The sequence below is a fragment of the Mixophyes fleayi genome, chromosome 3, assembly GCF_038048845.1.
Source record: "Mixophyes fleayi isolate aMixFle1 chromosome 3, aMixFle1.hap1, whole genome shotgun sequence".
In the NCBI taxonomy this organism is placed as follows: Eukaryota; Metazoa; Chordata; class Amphibia; order Anura; family Limnodynastidae; genus Mixophyes; species Mixophyes fleayi.
Window position 1 is genome coordinate 324971195 of NC_134404.1, and position 22653 is coordinate 324993847.

Consider the following 22653-nt stretch of genomic DNA (forward strand, 5'->3'; position numbering starts at 1 on the left):
GCCCAAAAATTGCTAAGTAACAATGGTTTCCACTTTAACATTGTTAAATTGTGTGTTCGGGTGTTTTAAAACACTCTCTCTCCCCACCAGTACTTCTGTGGGCGGCCCACCTCTGGAACGCTCTGTTTATCGAACTCACAGGGGTACTCAAAATTTATTTACTGGGGACATCGCAATAAAATTAATGAGTGAAATCCAAGGCATGGTTACAAGTGACAGAATGCTGCCGACATGAAGGAGCGCTATGGCCATCCAATTGCAAGTCAGCTTTAAATTTATTTTGTGGTAACAGAACAAACAAATTTAAATAAAAACATTTATTTGTTTTCCATCCTGTCAAATCAGGGTCATCCTTTATCTGCTCTAACCCGGCAAGAACCATTAGTGCCGATTCCCAGCATGCAGAGTTCTAGAACAATGTGATATTACAGCAACCGCAGGGCAGTTCTTACGCTCACAGAGAACCCTACTGACCTGGTAATCAGGGGTTTTGTGTATACAAAGCAACTACTGCCACAATTCTAACAACGCTATAGAACACTGCATCTCTCAGCCCTGGGGACCAGCTTTAATAGCTTGTGGCAGCTGATATATTATTGCATATTATGTTTTGGAAGGGCTGGGACTTAGGCTAAATAAAGGAGCTGCAGGGTGGCGCTGTATATAATATAGTAGGTTGTATTTAGTTAACATTTTAATGACTTGTCACCATACTCTTACGCGTATCCTGTTAACACTTTTAGATGGACACAAATGTATTTTTATTTATTGCTGGTCTACATTTACTATTGCATCTACTGTCTATATAAATGTATGACTTCAAGCAATGCTGTTTCAAGTCTCGATAAATAATTTCATTTGATATGCTGGTTATTAAGTTTGATGTGAAATATTAATACACAGACAACACATTTAAATGGTCATAGTCACAACCCCTAAATATATTTTTTGTTTTCACAGTACACTGTTTATCTTGTGTTACAAAATTATCTAAGTTTAAGAAATGTACCCAAGCTATGGATCATACAGAAGCTTTTTATAACATCTCTCCAGTACAAGTTGAATAACTATTTATAATACCGCAGTTCTTCTTGGGCTCGAACTAAATTATATAAAACCTGCTAAGCATTAAATCCACAGAGTCCAGTTTATGGGTTTAAGCCATAATAGGGGGAATTGTTAAAAATAAAAGTGTAGAGACAGCACCAACAGTGGCATGTGAAGGTACTGCATCCCCAAAATTTGCACACAATTTGAACAAGGTGTTTTACAATTTTAGTGAGCCTCTGAGGTTTTTGAGAAAAGGAGAACACACTTTAGACAAGAATAGATTAGGATTAAGGACACAAGATACACTGGTATGAAGAAAAATGAATGACTGATGCTTTTCCATTTGTTATACCCATAAAGATGGAACTTGTTGATATGGACGGTAATTGTTATGTTTGGATTTTCGACACAACATGGTACTAATCTGTATTAGGCTCCCATACCTGTAAATATATAGGGAGGATACAAAGGAAGTAAACTGTGTGCTCTTTCAATTTTACATCCCACTTACTGACCAGGTATACTTAACCTGAGGAAAAGAAAGAAGACTTGGGGAGGGACATGAAAGGGAATTATTACTGAACAATTGCAACAAGGCATTAATGTCTTTAAAAGGACATGCACCGACATTCCAGCTTGAGATATGGGAGCTGATTTAACAAGGGGTGTTTATCACGCATTAGAGTTGTAATGTTTGCCAGATCCTGGAACAGTGGAGTCAGCTGCAGCCACCTGTGCTTACCTTGTCACCATATTCCTGTTCTCTGTAAATGGTACAGAACAGTAAATAGTACATTGTGTGCAATGCTCAACCTCAGGACAAGACTTTACCCGCGGCTTCTGCTGAACTGCAAACCTCGGAATGTCCAGCCAAGGATTAGCAAAGTCTTTAAAAACACACAGAATTTAAGAATGTACCAGGATTTTCCACCCAAAACCGATTTTCACCTTACTGTTAAATTAGTCTTTAATGAAATAACTAATGTACTGAAATCATCATCTATTTATATAGCGTCACTAATTCCGCAGCGCTGTACAGAGAACTCATTCACATTGGAGCTTACAATCTAAATCCCCTAACATACACAGAGACAGAGAGACTAAGGGCAATTTAATAGCAGTCAATTAACCTACTAGTATGTTTTGGAGTGTGGGAGGAAACCCACGCAAATACGGGGAGAACATACAAACTACACACAGATAAGGCCCTGGTCGGTATTCAAACTCATTACCCCATATGATAGAAATACCTTGTATTTCTATGCTTTTTGACCTGCTTTAGCTTTAATTCCCAATACATTGCTGGAGTCACCAGTGTGTCCGAGCAGGTCCGGTCTAGATTTCCTGGGAACTACTTTCTTGAGCAATCATTTGTCTTCTAGAAAGTTAAGCAGTTATCAGAAAGCATTCGTGCAGATGCCCGCACCATATGTCAGAATGACAAGTGTAGACTTTTTAGGGTACAGGATATATAGACATTTGTCTTATCTAGCCTGCAAAAATCATATAACAAAGAATGAAAAAACCATGGCACACTGAAGATCCGGGGGCCCCTATAAAAGATGTGTGCACTGATCACTTTGCAAAAAGATATAACTAAAAGCATTCAGGTTCACATGCTCCGGTCTTCGTAATACGGTCCAATACGCACTTGTTTAATGAGATGGTGATGAAGAAATATAGGTGCAATCAAATGAAAGTTAGTTGGACTAGTCTATTAAAACATTAAAGGCAGGTAACTCCGTGGCTCTCCAGTCACGGTGAAACTACATGACCCAGTATGCCCTGCAAGCGTAATTAGGCCACAAGTTGCCTAATTGTCACAAATAGTCAAGAAATGTCTAAACCAGTTCTCTAAAGCATCACAAACTACTGATTAGAAATGTATCCCTGGATCAACTTACACACCTTTTATTCAGTCTTCACTAAACCAATATAAGTCAGGAGCCAGCTACACATTTGAAATGGCAGAAAACTTGATAACATTTAAGGGGGAGGTGAAAAAAAGAAAAAGTGCAATTCTTGGCAAGACAGATTTTCTTACAGATCTGAAGTTGAGGCATGAGTGGGGATTGCTGGCAGTTTAAGAAAGCTGAAACATATGGCTTTGGGATCTTCAGCTAAATACATTGACATTTATTCTTATGCATACACAATTTTTTTTTTCTCCAATTTGACATATAGGATGGGTTGGGTACGTTATTGGGCAGTCTGAATTGCTATAACCCATATAACGGCTAAATTATGCAGATGCTAGTAATGGCGATAGATACAAAATGTAGACTTACCTTGATGAAGGCAAAACAGATGTCAGATATGAGTTTTTGATGGCTGCTATCAGTTCCAACAGAAAGAAATGCCATCAATTTAAATTGATGTCAGTTACAATGAACACAGATTTTTGTTTTTAAAGCGCAACGCTGCTTTCATTTTAAAAGCGTGTAATATTATCCCTAAGCCCAGCGCTTTCCTTAATGTTTGCAGTGATATGTCGATAGTGACCAAACTGCTGTCATTTCCATCGGTCGGAACCTACAGCAGACGTCAAGTGACATCGGAGATCTGATTTGTCTTCATAATGGCAACTCTACATTTTATATCTGTCGCCATTACTAGCATCAGCGTTATTTAGTCATCATACTGGTCGTTGGGATTAAGACCGCAGGTATAATTACTACTACCAGTATTGGATAGAGCTCAGAGAACTTGACATGCAATATAATCAAAGTCTTTATGGAGGCAATGATCATCAATAACGGCAGGTGTACCTCAAATGGTTAAATGAACGGACCATTATACCAATAGGCAATGATCTGGTGCAGGCACCAAAAATTTGACCAAATTTGAATGGTCAGAGAATACAGGGGAAAAAAAAAGTGACCAGCATCATGTTAATTTGTGCTGAAAATAAGGGACTAACTCCTGGGTTTCGAACGAGTTTTTCCAAATGAAAGCAGCAGTCAGTCACCCAACATAGGGTTTTTTTTTCTATAAATACCTTTTAAGTATGCATTTGTATGACCACAAGTCACGCACACAGACTCAGTATGTCATGTTAAAGAAGGGCAAGAATTGTACAGTCTAGAATGAACACAAAGGGATGTTCCAAAGTCTCTCTGCTCACATCATGTGCCATTTGACTACCATGGCAACCACAGACACATGACACTGAAAACTGTTTATTTAGACTGCTTAATGATTTATAATTCTGCAAACTACATAAAATCGTAATTATCAAGCTTCTTATTGTCTGCTATAGTTATTTGTGTTGAAAAAAACAAAATATGAGGTGTCTTAATGCAACTGCTGCATTAAGAGGACAACTTTAATGCACTGGTTTGGTCACGGCCTCCTGTAACATTTATTAAATTCACTACTTTTATCTTTCTGGCTTACCTCTTTTTTTGGTCAAGTCTTCATACTATCAAAGCTGTTGGGGGTTTTTTATTGTTATTTGTGTTGCCTTTGAACATGACACAAATCTGGTCTTTGGATACAATTGTATCCAACACAGACATTCCAGCAAAGCTGTGTCATATCCAAGAGCCAAAGACAAACAGCACTGCCTGAAAGCCAAAACGATAAAGCAAATGTTCGTGTACTCCTCCAATTTGTACAAAATACAAGCCAAAAAAATAAAAAGCTATTAGATTGTAAAAACACCCTTTAATGTATGGGTCGGAACTCACATAGGATAATGGCAGCATATACAGAATGGGTGGCATGATATATCCTATTTTATTTTGCTTAATTTCTAGGCAGAAATCTAAAACACAAATAAAAATAATTAATGAATCCGAGCCACGTGGTGGAAAAGGTTAACTTATAGATTAAAAACAACAAGCTGAAAATCGAGACAACCGTGGATTCTATTATACTAATCTTTTAAAATCATTTAGTAATAACATCACTGTGCACGTCACTTAAACCTACCGATTTTTTTCTCTCCCATGTCTAAAAAGTAATGAGCTGTAACTTAAAATAAATGTAAAAAAAAAAAAAAAAAAAAGTCAAACAAAGGAAGTATTTTCAGGTCTTTTGAATCAAATCCAGTCTAAGTTATATGAAGCATACACCAATATTAATTTAATAAGACACTGCCAATTCTGTGTTTTTTGCAGCATGACACGGCCAACTATTGGCTCCTGAAGGATATGGGGGCAGGAGCGGTCCGAGGCATAGCCTACTCACTCCCAGATGTAACTGCGGCAAATATCAGCTGTGATATTGTGATCTAAAATTACCCAGATTTTAAAAGGGATTACCAAAATGTATATATAACCCATAAAACACAGCCATTTAAGTTTTTTTTTTATATATATCATATCATTTATATAGCGCCACTAATTACTCAGCGCTGTACAGAGAACTCTCACATCAGTCCCTGCCCCATTGGGGCTTACGAGACACACAGAGACACACAGAGACACACAATTAACCTACTAGTATGTTTTTGGAGTGTGGGAGGAAACCGGAGCACCCAGAGGAAACCCATGCAAACACGGGGAGAACATACAAACTCCACACAGATAAGAACATGGTCGGGAATTGAACTCATGATCCCAGTGCTGTGAGGCAGAAGTGCTAACCACTAAATCACGGTGCTGTATTTTTATATATAAAAACACAATTATGTAAAATAATTAAAATAGGATAGAAGCATTCTGCTTGAAGCAAATCACCAACAATGACTCATAACGGATCCTAAGGATACCAGAAACCAGAACAATCCAGATAAACAATGAGCAAGGATTGATCAAAGTGACAAGACGTTATTGTGTTTTATATACATAACTCTTCCCAAATTCCAGGGACAGGTCAAATATTTAACGATCTGCCCCTGTTATTTTTCAAGTGTCCCCATTTTTCAATACTGGCTAATGATACAGATTAAATTCTAAATATAAGTCAATAGTCTTACTATACATTTTTATTTATGGATTAAAAGTAATTTATTAAACTTGAATATGTAAAATGCATAAAACTAAATTGGAAAGAAACAATGAACAGGTTCTGCTGTGACCGCATTTAGCAAGCTGCGATTAGATAAACCTACACAGCAGTAAATTGTCCCAATGTAAGTATTTCAGCTCTAATAATTGAAGTCTTTTTATACAAAACAGAGGACAGAACAAAAGTGGAAACGACTTTTCACAGATGGCAAATCGAGGATTTGGCGGCTCTGAAGGCCAGGGATGGACAACTGGCGGTCTCGGCAGGACTATATAAACATAGTAAGCGCTCACCCCCCTTTGGAATAATGCCCCCAATATTAATTTTGGACCTTACAGCCTGCTGGTACAAATTGCAATTTAATAGAACAAAACACATCTAGTGCCCCTATATATTGGTATCCTTTATATACAGTGAGATAATTAGCACAAATTTCTAATGCAGAGAACAGTTACAAACATTTTAATAGTTAATATTTTTATGCAGAAACCAATAAAAACTGAAACAAAAATCACTATAATTAAACTTTCCAGCCATAACCAGGAACGGAGCAACACAGTCCACAGCCCCCTCCCTTAAACTTTAGTAGTCACTGGTGGACTATTTTTTTTTTACTATTTTTTTTTAAATTATTATTTAAGTGTGGCTTTGCCCATTTTCATGCACACCACATCTATAAAATTGAGCAATATCATATTCTGCTTTGAATAACTGTTACTTTTCTGGTGCTTAGCACGGTGGCCCAGTGGTCAGCACTTCTGCCTCACAGCGCTGGCGTCATGAGTTCAACACCCGACTATGGCGTTATCTGTCAGGAGTTTGTATGTTCTCCCCGTGCTTGCGTGGGTGTCCTCCCACAATCCAAAAACATATTGATAGGTTAATTGGCTGCTATCAAAATTGATCCTTGCCTGCCTGTGTGTGTCTGTGTATGTTAGGGAACTTAGACTGTTAGCTCCAATGGGGCAGGGACTGATGTGAGTGAGTTCTCTGTACAGCGCTGCGGAATTAGTGGTGCTATATAAATAAATGGTGATGACGGAAGTCACACAATCCTGAAACACAAAGTAGAAACAAAGTTTTGTGAAATGAAAGCAGTATGTCCAATTTCACTTTTGGGCCAGCCCCAACTTCAAAATTTTATTTTTTATTTATTTTTTTACCTTCTCCACTCTGGTCCTAATGTACATCTTATGTCATACCTTTCAATAGCTATATAGATTTTGAGTCACTCTTCCCCTGAACACACAGCTTGCCCTGCTATACTTCCAAGGTCAGACCATTGTCACTAGAACCGGACCACCAAACCCAAGGAATTTACAGATACCTGAAGTGTTTTTAGGGGTTTGCGAAACATTCCACAAACTTCCTTGCCTTGTTGTGAGACACAAGTCTATTCCAGAAAGACAACAGAACCCACAGATTGTAAGCATGTGAGCAGGGCCCCCCCTTACCTCTCTGTCTCAGTCTGGTTTTATTACTGTTTGTTCCAAATTGTAAAGTACTGCGAAATATACTGGTGCTATATAAAGATTGATGATGATGAAATGCAGCTCAGCATTATTTTAGTGTTTACCAGAAACACTTAATTGAACTGCAAAGATGTACATGTATTACATTAGAAAATGCACCTGTTAAGCAGAATGAAACTTAAGCCACTAACAGCAGAATTGTGGCAGTTCTACTACTAGAATGTCGACCACGTCAGTTACAAATATAGCTGTGTATTCTGTGAAAGACTTCTTGATATGATTAACAGCCATCTACCAGTCATCTCATACTGACGGTATGAACACCATACAGGATTCCGAACTTGGAGTCGATTAAGATGATCAGAAAACATAACGACAGACAAGTTATTGTCTAATCAAGTCTCCTTCCACACATTTGCATAAACTGCTAATGGCAAATGAGAAAGAAAAGATAGTTCTAGATAAACAGCATTTCTAAAATAGCTAGGACTATTGGGGTGATGCACATGTAGTCTTGGTTGTACAGATGATAAAAGAGACAGAGCCCATTAAAAATGTAATTTATATTTTGTCATGAAGCCAGGCTTAGAAATCATTGCTCACCTACATTTTATCAGTTCAGGGATCAGTGGATATGAACATGACCACCGACAGCTGGAGCCTGGAGGCATCACCATTTATATAGCACCGACATACTCCGTAGCACTTTACAATTGGGATCAAGCACAGTAATAAAATGATACTATAGACCGAGGTAAGAGGGCCCTGCTCTCAACTTTACAATGTACAGGACAATGGGAGTTTGATACATACATATTGGTCCAGTCAGACTGCAAAGGTAAAAAAGTTCTTAGTGCGTTATATGATCCAATATCACAGCAATGTTGGCCAGCAGTTGTTGCCTTATATAGGCATCTGACGGTTACAAGGTACTTGCATCAGATGTCACACTTCCATCATTACTGAACTGCTATGGCTCATTAACTACAAAATTATGAGCTTTCAGTTCTACATGTAGCCATTTTAAGAAACGATTCAGATACGGAGGTTATCGGTAGGATGGTAAACACAACTTACACAATCATCCAAGACCACCTGCTGTACGATGGTGTCACAAACTGTCGCTTTATTCGCTCACAGAGCAGAGAAGTTTGTGACCCTTTAACACAAAAGCCAATGTTGCGGTGTAATAGAAATCAACCATGAGCAGGTCACGTTTTACTACGAACACATGTATGTGCTCAGCCAAGAGTCATGTTGTAGTTCTGCTGCATGGACAATTTACACACAGGCTCACGCGTACAGGCGATACACCCTACGAGGGATCAATCTACTTAATCATTGGCCGTCATAGGATGGGAGGAAACTCAATTCTATAAGAGCTTTAAGTGTCACAAGCTATGTGATCTGTCTATCTGTAGTCAATGTGGCCACACAGAAGGAGTACACCATGAGGCCAGCGCCAACAGCACAGAATGGGGAACGACACAGGAGGCAAAAGCACACTGAAATAAAAGGGCGAAACCCCTCCAATCTCCAACAGACCCCCACCCCCCAAATTACAGACCGGACCTGCACTACACCAATGACAAGAAACTAATGTTGCTGCATTATTGGTACAAACATATGTGATCACTACCAACCCATTTCCTTCCCATCACACCCAATTATACTCCCATATGAACCAACAATCCAGGAAGCCTATAACGTTTCATCCGTAAAACATGTTTATTCCCCACATCAAAGCAGCGTTTGTTTTGTTTTTTTATAGTTCTTTGAAGGACAAAAAAAACTATTGTAAATATCATCTGTCCAACAAAACAGAACTATAGGAACATTTGCTTATATACTACACATGCAATACTGTTGTTTGAATGACAAGCTTTATACGGTTTCTACAAATTTAAATGAACATTCCTAGATACTGTGATCAATTTTTACATTTGCAGATTGTCTTGGCCTTAGAAACAGCAGTTACTGAGAATGCTCACTATTTTTGTCACACCTTTGTACAGTTAGCCTTGTCAGCACACTATCTAATGTTACAGAACCCACACGGAGATGCTCACAATCATCCTTGTCAAATTGGACAGACCTGGGGCTAGATTTACTAAACTGTGGGTTTGAACAGATGGAGATGTTGCCTATAGCAACCAATCAGATTCTAGTTATTTAGCACATTCTACAAAATGACAGCTAGAATCTGATTTGGTTGTTATAGGCAACAGCTCCACTTTTTCAAACCCGCGGTTTAGTAAATATACCCCCTGGTCGTTCAGGAGTGACCTGAATGTTTGATGGACAAGTGCTCATCCGAGTTGTGCAATAGTCAAAGTCTTGTGGCCAATTAGATTGTATGCCTATCTTTCTGTCATGCCAATGGGTTTTGATCATTTAAAACTTATGTGCAACAACAATTAAGTCTAAATAACTATGTGTGGCTAGGATAAGGGTAGATACGCACAGATAGTTTCCATCTGCTTGTTGTGTACTGAACGCCACTCACCAAGAGACCAAGGTAGCATGAATGGCTCATTCATCTTTATAAAACGTACACCTATTAGTACCCAGGAGTGTTCAATGCAAACACAGAGCGAAGCTTGAATGCATGGAAACAGTGGATAATTTATTTTCACGTGTACAAGCGTCACCCAACATTCACACTGAGCGCTTGTTAGTAATGAAGATTGCTAATAAGAGAAGCTTTTATTGCACTCACCAGGCAGTCAACGCACAACAGTTATATGTATGTACTGTGTTTAGATAGCGTCAGAAGGTGCTGAAGCCAATTTTTTTAAGCCACTTTACTAAATAATGAAATTTACTTCCTCCCAGCAAACCATCTTCTCCATAAAAATACATTGTTGCGATAAAAAAAATCTCCTTGCATAAGCTACAACAACAAAATACTACACTGTTTGTAAAAATAATAAAATTCATCCATGTATGTCTCAAAAAGGTACATGTAAAGTAGTAGCAACCAATTGAAAGTGGAATTTACATCACTTAAATCGCATGCAAATATATATATATATATATATATATATATATATATATATATATATATATATATATATATATATATATATATATATATATATATATGTATATATATATATATATATATATATATATATATATATATATATTAATTTTCTTTTATTAAAAAAAAAAAGTTGCCTGTCATAAATACCTTGCAAAATAACTTCAAACTGATGTGTGCAGAAATTCTGAACATTGATGACAACCACATTTAAAAAGAAGACTCACAGAAAATATGTTCAATATTGATAAGCTGCAATAAGTACCCAGAACTAAGCTGCGCCAAGTATCCAAAAAAAAATCAAAAAAAAAATCAATGGATACGTAACCTTACACGATACATAATGGACTAGTGATTGATGGCCGCATAAAAATAGACTGCAAAGACGCAGACATGTTCAGAAGTATAAGTGAAATATGCAATAGAAGTAGAACGATACAGCAAAGGAGAAAATAATCAACTTGCCATTGGCCAATTGCGTTCTATAGGCTGGAAATGCAACAGGGACACCTGCAGACTAGTCCTGAACTCCATTACAGAATATATTGATCAAAAGGAGCAAACAAGTCAAACGTGCTATAATTTCAGAATGGTATAAAATAAAAAAGTTACAATTTAAAATAACGAAGCACCAAATACATATTTTAGATGTCAGTCGAATGCCGAACAGTTTAAGACGAGAATCTGAATTGCAGTTTTAATTTATGCTCTTCTTCAATTGGAATATTAAATGACCTTATCTCTAAACGTATTCCCCGGCAGCAAGAAGAACTGCAGGGAGATCACTATGGAGATCTGGTTGCCAAACCCTTTTAAAACGTTTTAGGAACAATTTGAAACCTGTAATTTTAAATCAACTAACCTTTTGATTCATAGTTTTAAAAGTATTTAGGTAATCACCTCTCCAAACGATTGTATTCTCCGAAGCCTTGGTGCCTTGAACAGGACCTCTCACAGACATTTAAAAACTATCCCCAATAGACGATGATGTTTGAAAATCATTAGCAACGTTTCTTCTGTTCTCCTTTGTAAAACCGCTTTGTGCTGTCGTGAACCGGAGTGAGTTTGGAAAGTCAGTAGTTTAGGCTCTCGCATCCTATCCTCAAGCTGTCAAAGAAATGTTGCTTCGTCCAGCAAGATCATTAACCCTTAATGCGGCAGAAAAGCAGATCCATTTTAAAATGTAACTGTGTTGTGACACTAGCATTTTGAATGCCTAAGGAACCCCCCTTTGCCCAGGAAAGCAAGTTGGGTACCTAGTATGGTAATTGCCCTGCTTACATGCCAACAGTATAGCTAACATGATGATCACAGCTATGGGGAAGGACAGAATGCTGCTTAGTCTCCCCTTGGCTAGTCTGCATTTATACCATCTGTTTACAGGTCCATAGGCAAACCGAGGGGGGTTTCCTAGTGCCTAGAAACCCCCCTCCAAGCCTGGGGCACTCTATATTTGAGGTGGCTGGACCCTGCCCCCGCTTCAGACGGCTCTGCTCGAAAAGAGAGCTGTGTGCACCTAACAGTAGTGCACGCAGCATTGCCCATGTATATTATGGGGATAGAGAGAGTTGGAGAGCAGCCAAGCACTCTCTAAAATTATAGCCACGCCCCATGCATGCTGGTCACGCCCACTGGCGGCGCGGTGTGGAAACCCCCCCCTCTGCAAATCCTGCGTTTGCCCCTGAGGTCTGCTATACTTCCTGCATTGATTATAATTTTAATATACAAGATCAGCCTTGTGTCACAATCCAGGACAGCGATGATAAACAATTCTGCCCGATGACAAATACATGGCTGAAAAGCACAGAAGGAAAGAAATCAATATGGATTTATGAAAAGATGCAAGAGAACAGACACGAGCGGTCCCAGTTTTGTCTCTAATGAACAACAATTTGATACAGTTAATTTCTGAAGGTAAAGTGATTTCCCGGAGCACATGGATGTGACCTCATTCAAGTATCACAGGAAATGTTATTTGACGTCTTCTAAATGAGAAGCGATATTAGATTAACCAGTGAAGGAACATTGTGCAGCGCAGAAGAGCTGGGTGTGAGAGTGATCAGCACATCTGTGGCTTTACCCAAATCCTTGATTTAAAAATGTACTATACGTCATGTAAAAATGTAATAGGATTTTTTTTAATTGCTTTATGCTACACGTCACAAGAGCAAGAGATATTTAGCAAAGCAATAAAGACTAATTGGCAAATATCTTTCTTTAATAGTAGTGCATTATGCAAGACGGAGCATCATTAGAAAGTTGCAGCCAGACCGCGTTTTGGTTATTGGCCCCAAGAAAATAATAAATGAGCTTTAACATTGTATAGAAGTGTCTATTCCATCAGAATGCAAACATTAGACTCTGACTACTATGGCACGTCAATCAAAAAAGGCTGGCTGTATGAACGTTGTTTCATAAATAGGTGTATTTAAAGGCTTGCTCCAGTCACAATGAAAATTACCGAAAGAGTGACCCAAAAGTACATTAGTCAATATTATAAATTTTAATTTACATTTTTGGTTATGGGCTGTTTCTTTCTGGCTGAACTCTTCTGTATTTTTCCAAAATCCATCCTCATTGTAGCCATCACTAGCCCCTCTGCTAGGTCACCAGGCTTTGTAGTTTACACAGAAACTACAGAACCTAATGAAGAATTTCACCCTCCACAATGGCTCACTCTGGAGTGCAAAGTAAGACTGTGCCGACTAACCAGCTCTAGGACATTGAGGGCAGGGTTTCTGCAGAGCTGAGCCAGTCCAACAGTGTAACATCCAGCTGTACAGAACCAGTACTGTGAGCCGATCAGGAATAAATGTGATAACTGCCTGGTAGGATATCCAGTGGTGACCTGCGCAAGATAAGATGCAGGGCTGGGCTGCCTGCCAGGATCATAAGTAGCTGCTGCAGGAGAACAGTAGGGTATGTGAATAAAAGTAATTACAAAAATGCTTTGGTGATCATGCGGTTTAATTAATTAAAAAAAAAAAATGGTAATCTAACAAAAGTAGACGTAGCCTTAACCACCACAATAATCTACTTCTAACATTCTGCGCTGCTGAACTACACTGTTTCCTCTGCTATATCAGTGGTGCTCAACCATTTTTTAGCTAAGACGTAAGGCATGAAGTGTGCCCATGCATTGTTCTGCGACACCGATATGGATGGCTTACAACAGAAATATATATATATATCTCTACACTCAGGCTTCAGAAAAAACGATTTTATTACACCACTTGTGGTCCTAACCAAATGGTTACACACCTCTACACCAACTTAATCTGTGACTTCCCACATGCTTCCATTCCCCTCCTTACATAATGACACTAGTGGACAGGTCACATGACCTGCACACTTGTCTTATTACAAACTGTTCTATCCTTAATTCAAAACTGGGAACACATAAAATGAATAACAAAAAAAGTCCTTCGTGAAACACCCCTTAAAAAGACACTCACACCACAAGCAGAGTGGGCAAACTATCTAGAATCTAGACATTTATGGGCAACCCAACCACTAGATGGCACCAAGAAAGGCATCCAACTATATAGATCTATAGTAGGTCAAACTGGGGAGGGGAATCATTATTTATGTAATCCCTAGTAATGTATTTTTAGGGGCCGATTATCTAAGTTTTAGAAGTTGTCGAGAAGCAAGATTTTCTGGTGGTGGGCGGGGGGGGGGGGGGGGGGTCATTAATTTCCAAATTCTAAACACAAATTATACAAATCTATGTATTTATTCATTTGTTTAAATGGCTGAACCACGTGTTTCCCATGGAACAGTCCCAATAACTACCTTACATCAAAATAAAATTGCAGCAAAAAGTAAAATAAACCAAATAGTTGGCAAGAAAAAAGGAACAAAACATTGCCAGGGTTCAGACGATCGTGGAGCTGGCACCTACACAGAGCAGAGGGTGCCATTTACAGGATAAACCAATACATAGGCTGACAATTCACTGGGATCAAATACTCCATACCTCACCGACGTCACCAGTACCTATTGATATTAAGGAATACAAACTTCTAGTTTTGGCTCAAAAAGATTCATTAGTGCTGGTTTCCTGCTACCAATGTTACTCTCCAGTTAACAGGATACAATATATTTTTTAGTCCAAAATACACACACAAAAGTCAAATGGCATACATAAAGAACAATGAAATAAAATATAAGACTGGGTGACTTATGGACTTACAGTAACTGTATACTTCTTTACCTATGTAAAATTAGGGTCATCCATATTTCAAGAAAATGAAAATAAAAAGTGAAAATGTGCAAATTGTATAAAAGTTGGAATGCGAAATGAACACAAAATTAGCTGCGATAACTATGTAGCTCAGGTAGCCTTAAATATATAAAAATAATACTAATACTAATAATAATTAGCAGTATGATGTTTAACAAAAATATAAATACAAGATAAGTCAAATACAGGTTAAGTTTTTCAGGAACTGCACAATACTTAAAAATAAATAGTTTTGTGTATATATGCATTTTTTTTAGTACATGTTTATACCAGCAATACGTGTGCTACACTTCCTCAAAAGTTCACGTCACGCTAGCTGCATGGATATTCTTGCAGTATTGAGCAACGTGCACGGAGCAGAACATGCACCGCAAGCAAAGCCATTCTATGCAGAATAGAAACACAAGATGGTCTCACTGGATCCCCTAACAGAACAGGGAATCTCTGGGTCTGAAAAGACTCCAGATGAATTTTAACGATTAACCTATACAATCAATAGTCCATACAGTAAAATATGAAAAAACTGAAATCAGCCCTAAAAGTCCACCCCCCCCCCCCCCCCCACCAAAAAAAAAGAAAACCACATCAAGGGACAAACCAAGGTCTTGCAGTTATTAATAAGTGTATTGCCTATAGTCTGTGTAAACAGACTTTGATACTCCAATCATGCAATGCTATGGAATATAGTATAAACACATTTCTATATGAGTTTTAACCATAATTCTTGGAAGTAGTTTTGGGCACTTGATAAATTACACTCCAATGAGACTTTGAAGATATGCTTGATTGTTCCGTATACATAAACAGAGCTCACATCAGGGTATGTAAGACAGAATATATATTTTAATACACTAACATGTGCAAACAAGTGAGTGATTTTTAATAAGATATTGTACACATTAACAAAGACGCAATCAAATTATAGGTAACTCTGCAGACCAGTTTATAATCATTATGAAAGCATAAATGTTTCCTTAGTGTGTAACTAAATACAAAGTCATTCTCAATAGCACAGATGACATCCAACGTCTTTGGAAGGTTAGGAAACCTGGTTGACAATTCTAACACTCAGATTAAGAGATAGATTTAGCTTCTCTGTATTTAGCCCTGCGGAAATGTGCAATAAATTATATACTCTAAGGTGTTTTACATCCGTTCATTGTGTGGTCCATGTTCATAGTTTGTATGCTGGTAAAAATAGGGTCTTCACTCGGACAAAACTATGGCTAGTATTTATTTATATACCTCCCCCTTATTAAGCAGCGCTTTATAGAAAATAGTCATTCACATCAGTCCGGGCCCCATTGGAACTTACAGTTCTAAATTCAAATGAGGATCCATTTTATCAGCAACCAATTTACCTGGCAGGTGGTTTCTGGATGGTGGAGGAAACCAGAACACAGACAGGATACCCAGGGCAGACACAGATAGTGCTCTGGTCGGACACTAAACCCATGGCCCCAGCAATAATAATCCTTGTGTCACTTTAAGTTTAACCACTGTAGTTTTCACAATCTTAGGGAAACCAAAAATAAAGCAAGGGGCTTTAACGGTCCATCCACTGCTTGGGGAAAATACAGGGAGTACATTAAAATTGTTAACAGCCAGCAGCAATCTATATTTATTGATGGCTTGGTTTCACAAAAGCACTTGGAATATATGACTGAAATGCATGAAAATTAGGATTCCCCTAATGATGCATTCTCCACGTGCTTGCCATGCACTGCACTTCTAGCAACACAATTTAGTGCACTAGTAGCACATGAGGGGGGGGGGGGGGGGGGAAGCACACTGCTTTCCAAAATGAATATCATGGCGTTAAAATGTCAGATCACAATTCAGGAATATCACCATTCACTATTATTTCTCCTACTCTTAATACGGTTTTTATACCATTTATTAACAAGTGAAGTGCACCCCCCTCAAAAAAAAAACAAGAACTGTCCATCAAAGATTGCTGAACACACCTGTAAAACCCAACAGAATGACAAATTTTAATATTGTGCATTGGTAAGGTATTATTTAATTACAAAGGTGTGCCAAACCATGTGTGCACATCTAAAAACATATGTACTCACATGCAGATGCCATAGTGTGCAGATCAAAGCACATGATGATATTTTATATTGCAATTAAAATTAAAAGTATGTTAGAGCCCCCTCCCCATCCTCAGTAATTCCCTTATTGGGAGCTCAGCCCTCCCAGGTGGGAGAGCCCCACTGACACATGAAGGGTTACAGGTCTGCACCACCCCTGGATAGAAAGCTCTGTGCAAGTATCTGCACAAGGCTGCTGTGCTCACCCAGGCTGCCGGCGAAACCGTCCATCTTGTGCTGGCTCCCGGGCTCGTGTGTGTCCGCAGACTGGCAGGAGGAGGCACCTTCCTGGATGGCTGTGAGGTTAGGAGTCTCTCTCATTCAGTCAGCTGCCCCCCTCGGAGTGCCTGAGCCCCCAGGCTGTCTCCTGCTGTGGGTCAGTAGTGTGCAGTCTATGTGGCTGCTCCTCTCCCGCAACTCCCACCTCGGTCACTGCCTCCCTCGTTCTGCGATCCCCAGCTCGCCTGCTCCCAGCTCCACCCCCTGGACCCGCCCTCTTTTATTTTTTTATTTTTTTTTCCTCTTTTTTTTTTATTCTGCAACAACTTTATTGCGAGAGCAAATTGTCACATGTTTACTACAGAGGGTAAGCACATCATCACTTGTTACAAACTTATTACAAATACAGTCTGCTTTCTTGTTGCCATTTTTTTTTTTTTTTTATTCCAGTATTTTTATTGGAATTCTTCTAGGTACAAACCTACCAAACAACAAAAAAAGAAAAACAAAAGCAAGCAAACAATACAATCGCCTACATGTCAGTATATCCAAGGACAAAATGTACAATACATCAGTAAAGCAAAGTAACAATATATGTGTAAAGCTGGGAACACACTACAGAAATTTCGTACAAACTTTTTATGCCGAGCGATTTTACATGCGACCGATGGTCCGATCGCTCGGTCCATAAACTGCATACACACTAGCCTTGTTTAGGACGATAAAGGGAAGAGCGGACGTCCCTTTAGCGACTTTTTACAGCCATGTTGTCGTGAGCAACGACTGTAATTTTCGTACTCACTGTTGTGGATCGGTCGGAAGTTTATACACACTACACAGCGGAAACGAGATTGGAACGAAAATATTAAACGGTACGACCAACCAAATGAGGCGACAATCGTCCATTTGGACAGACTTTCGACCATCGTGTCACTGCACACACTGACCCGACATTTGAACGAGCGGTCGTATGACGGCTGTTTGAGCCGATTATTGGACGAAAACAGCTTTACACTTGTTTAGGATCATACATCACAAATGCTCATACATGGAAAGTTTGAGAATAGAAGGTTCACCCTCTAGACTTAAACATTTACTATACGAAACTGCAGGGACCAGACACCTATGTATTCTTGTTGCCCATTTTACTTTTATTTCATCTCCCCATCAGTTTTGGTTAATATAATTTTTTCAGATAAACAGTTAAACAGAGATTATATGAGTTTGAATGACAGCTCCGCCATGGCTGAGTACTTCGTAATTAAGCCTTAAATAATTATATATCCTGTCTTATGAGAGCCAAGTACCTAAAATCTGATTTTATATTATGGTTGATTTAAATGTATAAAAGGTATCAAAGGTGAATTAAGTATTAAGAACCAACAGCTTGTGATAATTGTATAATAAGGAATAAGTGACACAGGTGAAAGTAAATGAATATAAGTCTCTAGGCTGGTGATTGGCAACCTGATACAGTTCGGGGCCACACGTGCGGACCGCTAACCAGGGCCGTAACTAGGGCTGTGCGACAGGGGCGACTGCCCAGGGCGCAATGCTGAAAGAGGGCGCAATTTAGGAATATTTTAGGTCAATTTGGTTAAAAATGAGGGCTAGGGGGGCAGCATTTGGCTTTGTCGCCCCAGGCGCTAGAATTCAAAGTTACGGCTATGCCGCTAACCTTCAAAAGGGCCGCACATTATTCTTAATCTCGGTAAACAGTTAACTTAATCAAAGAAAGAGACACTTATCTCATACTTGCCAACTCTCCCTGAATGTCAGGGAGACTCCCTGAACTAGGGGTGATCTCCCTCACTCCCTGAAGAGTCTGGCATTCTCCCTGATGCTGAGCCAGTACAAGACGTGGTTGGCTTCACCATCTGTGGCATGATGACACTGTTCAGAAATTGTGTCCTATGTCCATGTATTGATGTCTATGGAGGTGGCCATTTTCATGGAGACCAAGATTTAATCAAATACTGACAGGTAAGACAACATGACTTCAGTAATGGAGTCAGAAATGTAAAAGACACTTCAGTCTCTAGAGATTCATTAGCTGCTTTTCTTTAACGCATAGTTGCCTACTCTCCCGAGCATTCCGAGACTCCCGCATTTCTGGGAGACCTCCCGGGAGAGAAGGGTAACCTCCCGATTCTCGGCCCTGCAATAGATAAGTGACGGGGGCGGGGCTTAATGACACAAATATTGCGTCATTCTTAGGGCAAAATTATGCGATTCATCAAGCCCCGCCCTCGCACGCCCACCTCCCCCGAGATCTCCCTGAAGCCAACCAGGAGAAGTTGACAAGTATGATTTATCTGTAATAACATATCAGCAGGCATTTTAAACAAGTCTTACAAGCTATAACAAACAAATATGACAATAAAGCAGGAAGGAGCTGGGGGCCGCAGGTGAAGGTTCCAAGGGCCACGTGCAGCTCTACTGCCACCTGTTGCCCATTACTGCTCTAGGCTGAATTATACTCATAGTTTGGCTATAAGACACTGCCATTTGCCCTACATACATTGATAATTAAGTTAATTTTTAAACAATAAAGGTAAGCAAGTTAATTAGCGTCAAACAAAACCTAATTAAGAGTTCAGCATATGCAATAATGGTATATGATATATATGAAGAACAGTTTCTCTTGTGCTACCATGGTGATGAAAAAAAGGGAAACTCTACAGAGTCCATGGGTCTCATTCAAGTCCAAAAGCAACTTGCATGTAAATTGCGTGTTTAAAAAGTGCATGAAACTAGTTCCAGACATATTTAAATCCCAAAGTATCTCAAGATAAGTTTCCATTTGAATCTGGGTAGAAGTACACTCTGAAAGATTGATAATTTAACATGCACATTAAAAGATACTTTCAATGTGTACTTTACAAACAAAGCATTTTTATAGTCCTTCTTAGTTGCAAACGGTTGTTCTGTGCAGGGGAGGGATGGCAAATATTAGCCCAGGGGGAAAGTCTCGACTCAGCAGACTATTTTAAAGGAAAGAAAAATGCAGGTGTCCCAGTTACCCGATCAAGGAAGGCACTATGAGACCGGCCCAGGGGGCAGAAGCCCCCCCGCCCATCCAGCCCCTGGTTCTGTGACAGCTAGTGGCACGTATATGTGTAATTTGTATCATACCTACCGACCATCCCAATTTAGGCAGCGCAGTCCCAATTTGTGGGCTCTCTCCCGCCATCCCGATCGAAACATGTTTTGTCCTATGGATGGCAAATTTGGGAGGTATGTTTCATTCACCGCTGCTCTGCATGCCGTGTCAGTCATCACTATCAGTCGGCATTTACACCTGTCCTGTAATGGGTACAAATGATACCCCTCATCATCAAGATTTATTTATATAGCGCCAACATATTTCTTAGCGCTTTACAATTGGGGAGAATGCCCTGCTCGCAGGCTTACAATCTATGGGACGATGGGAGTTTGATACATGAGGTTAAGTCTACATTTTGCATTTCGGTCCAGCCAGACTGCAAAGGTAAAAGTGACTCATAAGCTAAATGATCCTGTCACACAACAATGTTGGTCAGGGGGTAGGTGTCTTGTGCGAAATTGTGTAACGGGTGGTGATAGGGTAATGTAGTGAGGTTAAGAACCCCTGAAACCAAACATATTTATGACAAACCCAGGATTTAAATAGGCTAAATCTACGTTGAAATTTCCTTACTGTACATGGCCTACACTACGGCCCTTCTCTCCCCCGCCCCCCCCTCTCAAGTCATAGGCAGTGATAAAGCTGGGTACACACTTCAGAAATTTCGACCAACTTTTTATGCCAAGCGATTTTACATGTGATCGATGGTCCGATTGCTCGGTCCATGGGCTGCATACACACTAGCCTTGTTTAGGACGATAAAGGGAAGAGCGGACGTCCCTTTAGCGACTTTTTACAGCTATGTTGTCGTGAGCAATGACTGTAATTTCATACTCACTGTCGTGGATCGGTCGGAAGTTTATACACACTAGACAGCAGAAACGAGATTGGAACGAAAATATTAAACGGTACGACCAACCAAATGAGGCGATAATCGTCCATTTGGGCAGCCTTTCGACCATCGTGTCACTGCACACACACTGACCCGACTTTTGAACGAGCGGTCGTATGTCGGCTGTTTGAGTCGATTATTGGACGAAAACAGTGTAGTGTGTACCCAGCTTTAGTGTTATTTGCGTTCAGACATGATTTGCATGCATTCAATGGTGTGATGTCCATTTCCGGCCATACACATCGCTATTTCACGCAATATACGTTAAGCAAATGGACTTACGTACGAACATGAATCAGGCTCTATATATTTACTATGTTACTAAGTAAAGAAAAAAATGAAATACATTAGATGATTATTATAGCATTCTAAACTAAAAGTTGTTCTGCAAAGAGTGCAGGCAGAACATCTTCGTTCTTAAACTGTATGAAAGTATTAAATTAATGCTACATAACTGTAAAATGAAAAGTTTACTGAAAACAATCTATTAAAAAAATAGTTAAAAGTGATTCTTGGTCTGCTGTCCCTGGAAGACAGGGTGTAAGCTTCCCTCTGTATTGTATCCTTTTTCAATTATAAAATACTGTAAGTTCTGAACTGTTTTCCACATATCTACATATGCAACCAAGTTAATTGGGAAGAGCTTGCTGCAACCCTACTCCTAAAAGTGTCATATTACTTGGTTATTGTTCACCCCCCTCTGTTCCCCAGAGTACAGCAGAAATATGTTATTTAATCCACCACATGGCCATAGAGCAAATCATTTTTTAAAGCAAGCGTCCTCCATTTGAAGTGCAGGCAATAACGTTTAAACATAACATGTAAGACATTTATATTACAAATACCCATATAGATATATTAAGTGATGAATAGATAGTGAGATGTTCAAGTCTGCATTCAGTCGTAACTTATGTGAATGAAACCGGGACGCCTGCAAAAACGCATCCATTCTACAGCTATTCCTGGGAACTGCGTAGAATGCATTACTACCGTATGACTATCTGACCAGAGGAGAATACAGTCTGATTTTACAGAAATATAGGCCATGCACTCTGAATGCTGCTGCAAATGCATCAATGGGTATGAACAGGGCCGTCTTTCCTATTGGGCACAATGGGCAGGTGCCTAGGGGGCCCTGCAGCCCAGGGGGGCCCGTCGGAGGCAGCAAAAAAAAACAAAACCTTGAAAAAAAAAGACAATACTTACGTTGCGGTCAGCTCGCGATCCGGCTCCCTGCATGGTCTCCTCCTCGGTGCGGCGCTCGCAGTGCATGTCGGGCGTGACGTCATCACGCCCATCCGACATCCATTGCGGAGCGCGACGGAGGAGGAGACCATGGAGGGAGCCCGATCACGAGCTGACCGCAACGTAAGTATTGTCTTTTTTTTTTTCAGGGTTTTTTGTTTTTTTTGCTGCCTCCGACGGGCCCCCCTGGGCTGCAGGGCCCATATATATAATATTTTTTATTTTTTTTAATATATATATGTATATATAGGGGCCCCGGTGCACTGCTGTGCCCGGGGGCCCAAGATGTTGTTAAGAGGGCCCTGGGTATGAACCCATTTGGATCACACTT

The 22653-nt window shown here is 39.6% G+C and overlaps 1 protein-coding gene across 7 annotated transcripts in view; it reads right to left on the reverse strand.

The window, feature by feature from the left end:
* The window catches only part of EML4 (EMAP like 4), a 124115-nt gene extending 106799 nt beyond the window's left edge, over positions 1 to 17316 (reverse strand). For all 7 annotated transcript variants that reach the window (XM_075204170.1, XM_075204169.1, XM_075204164.1 and 4 more), the window contains exon 1: positions 17067 to 17316. In XM_075204170.1, coding sequence (XP_075060271.1) covers positions 17067 to 17181 — 115 coding nt within the window. In that variant the 5' untranslated portion in view covers positions 17182 to 17316. The remainder of the gene's footprint in view (positions 1 to 17066) is intronic.
* Positions 17317 to 22653: the final 5337 nt, after the last annotated feature.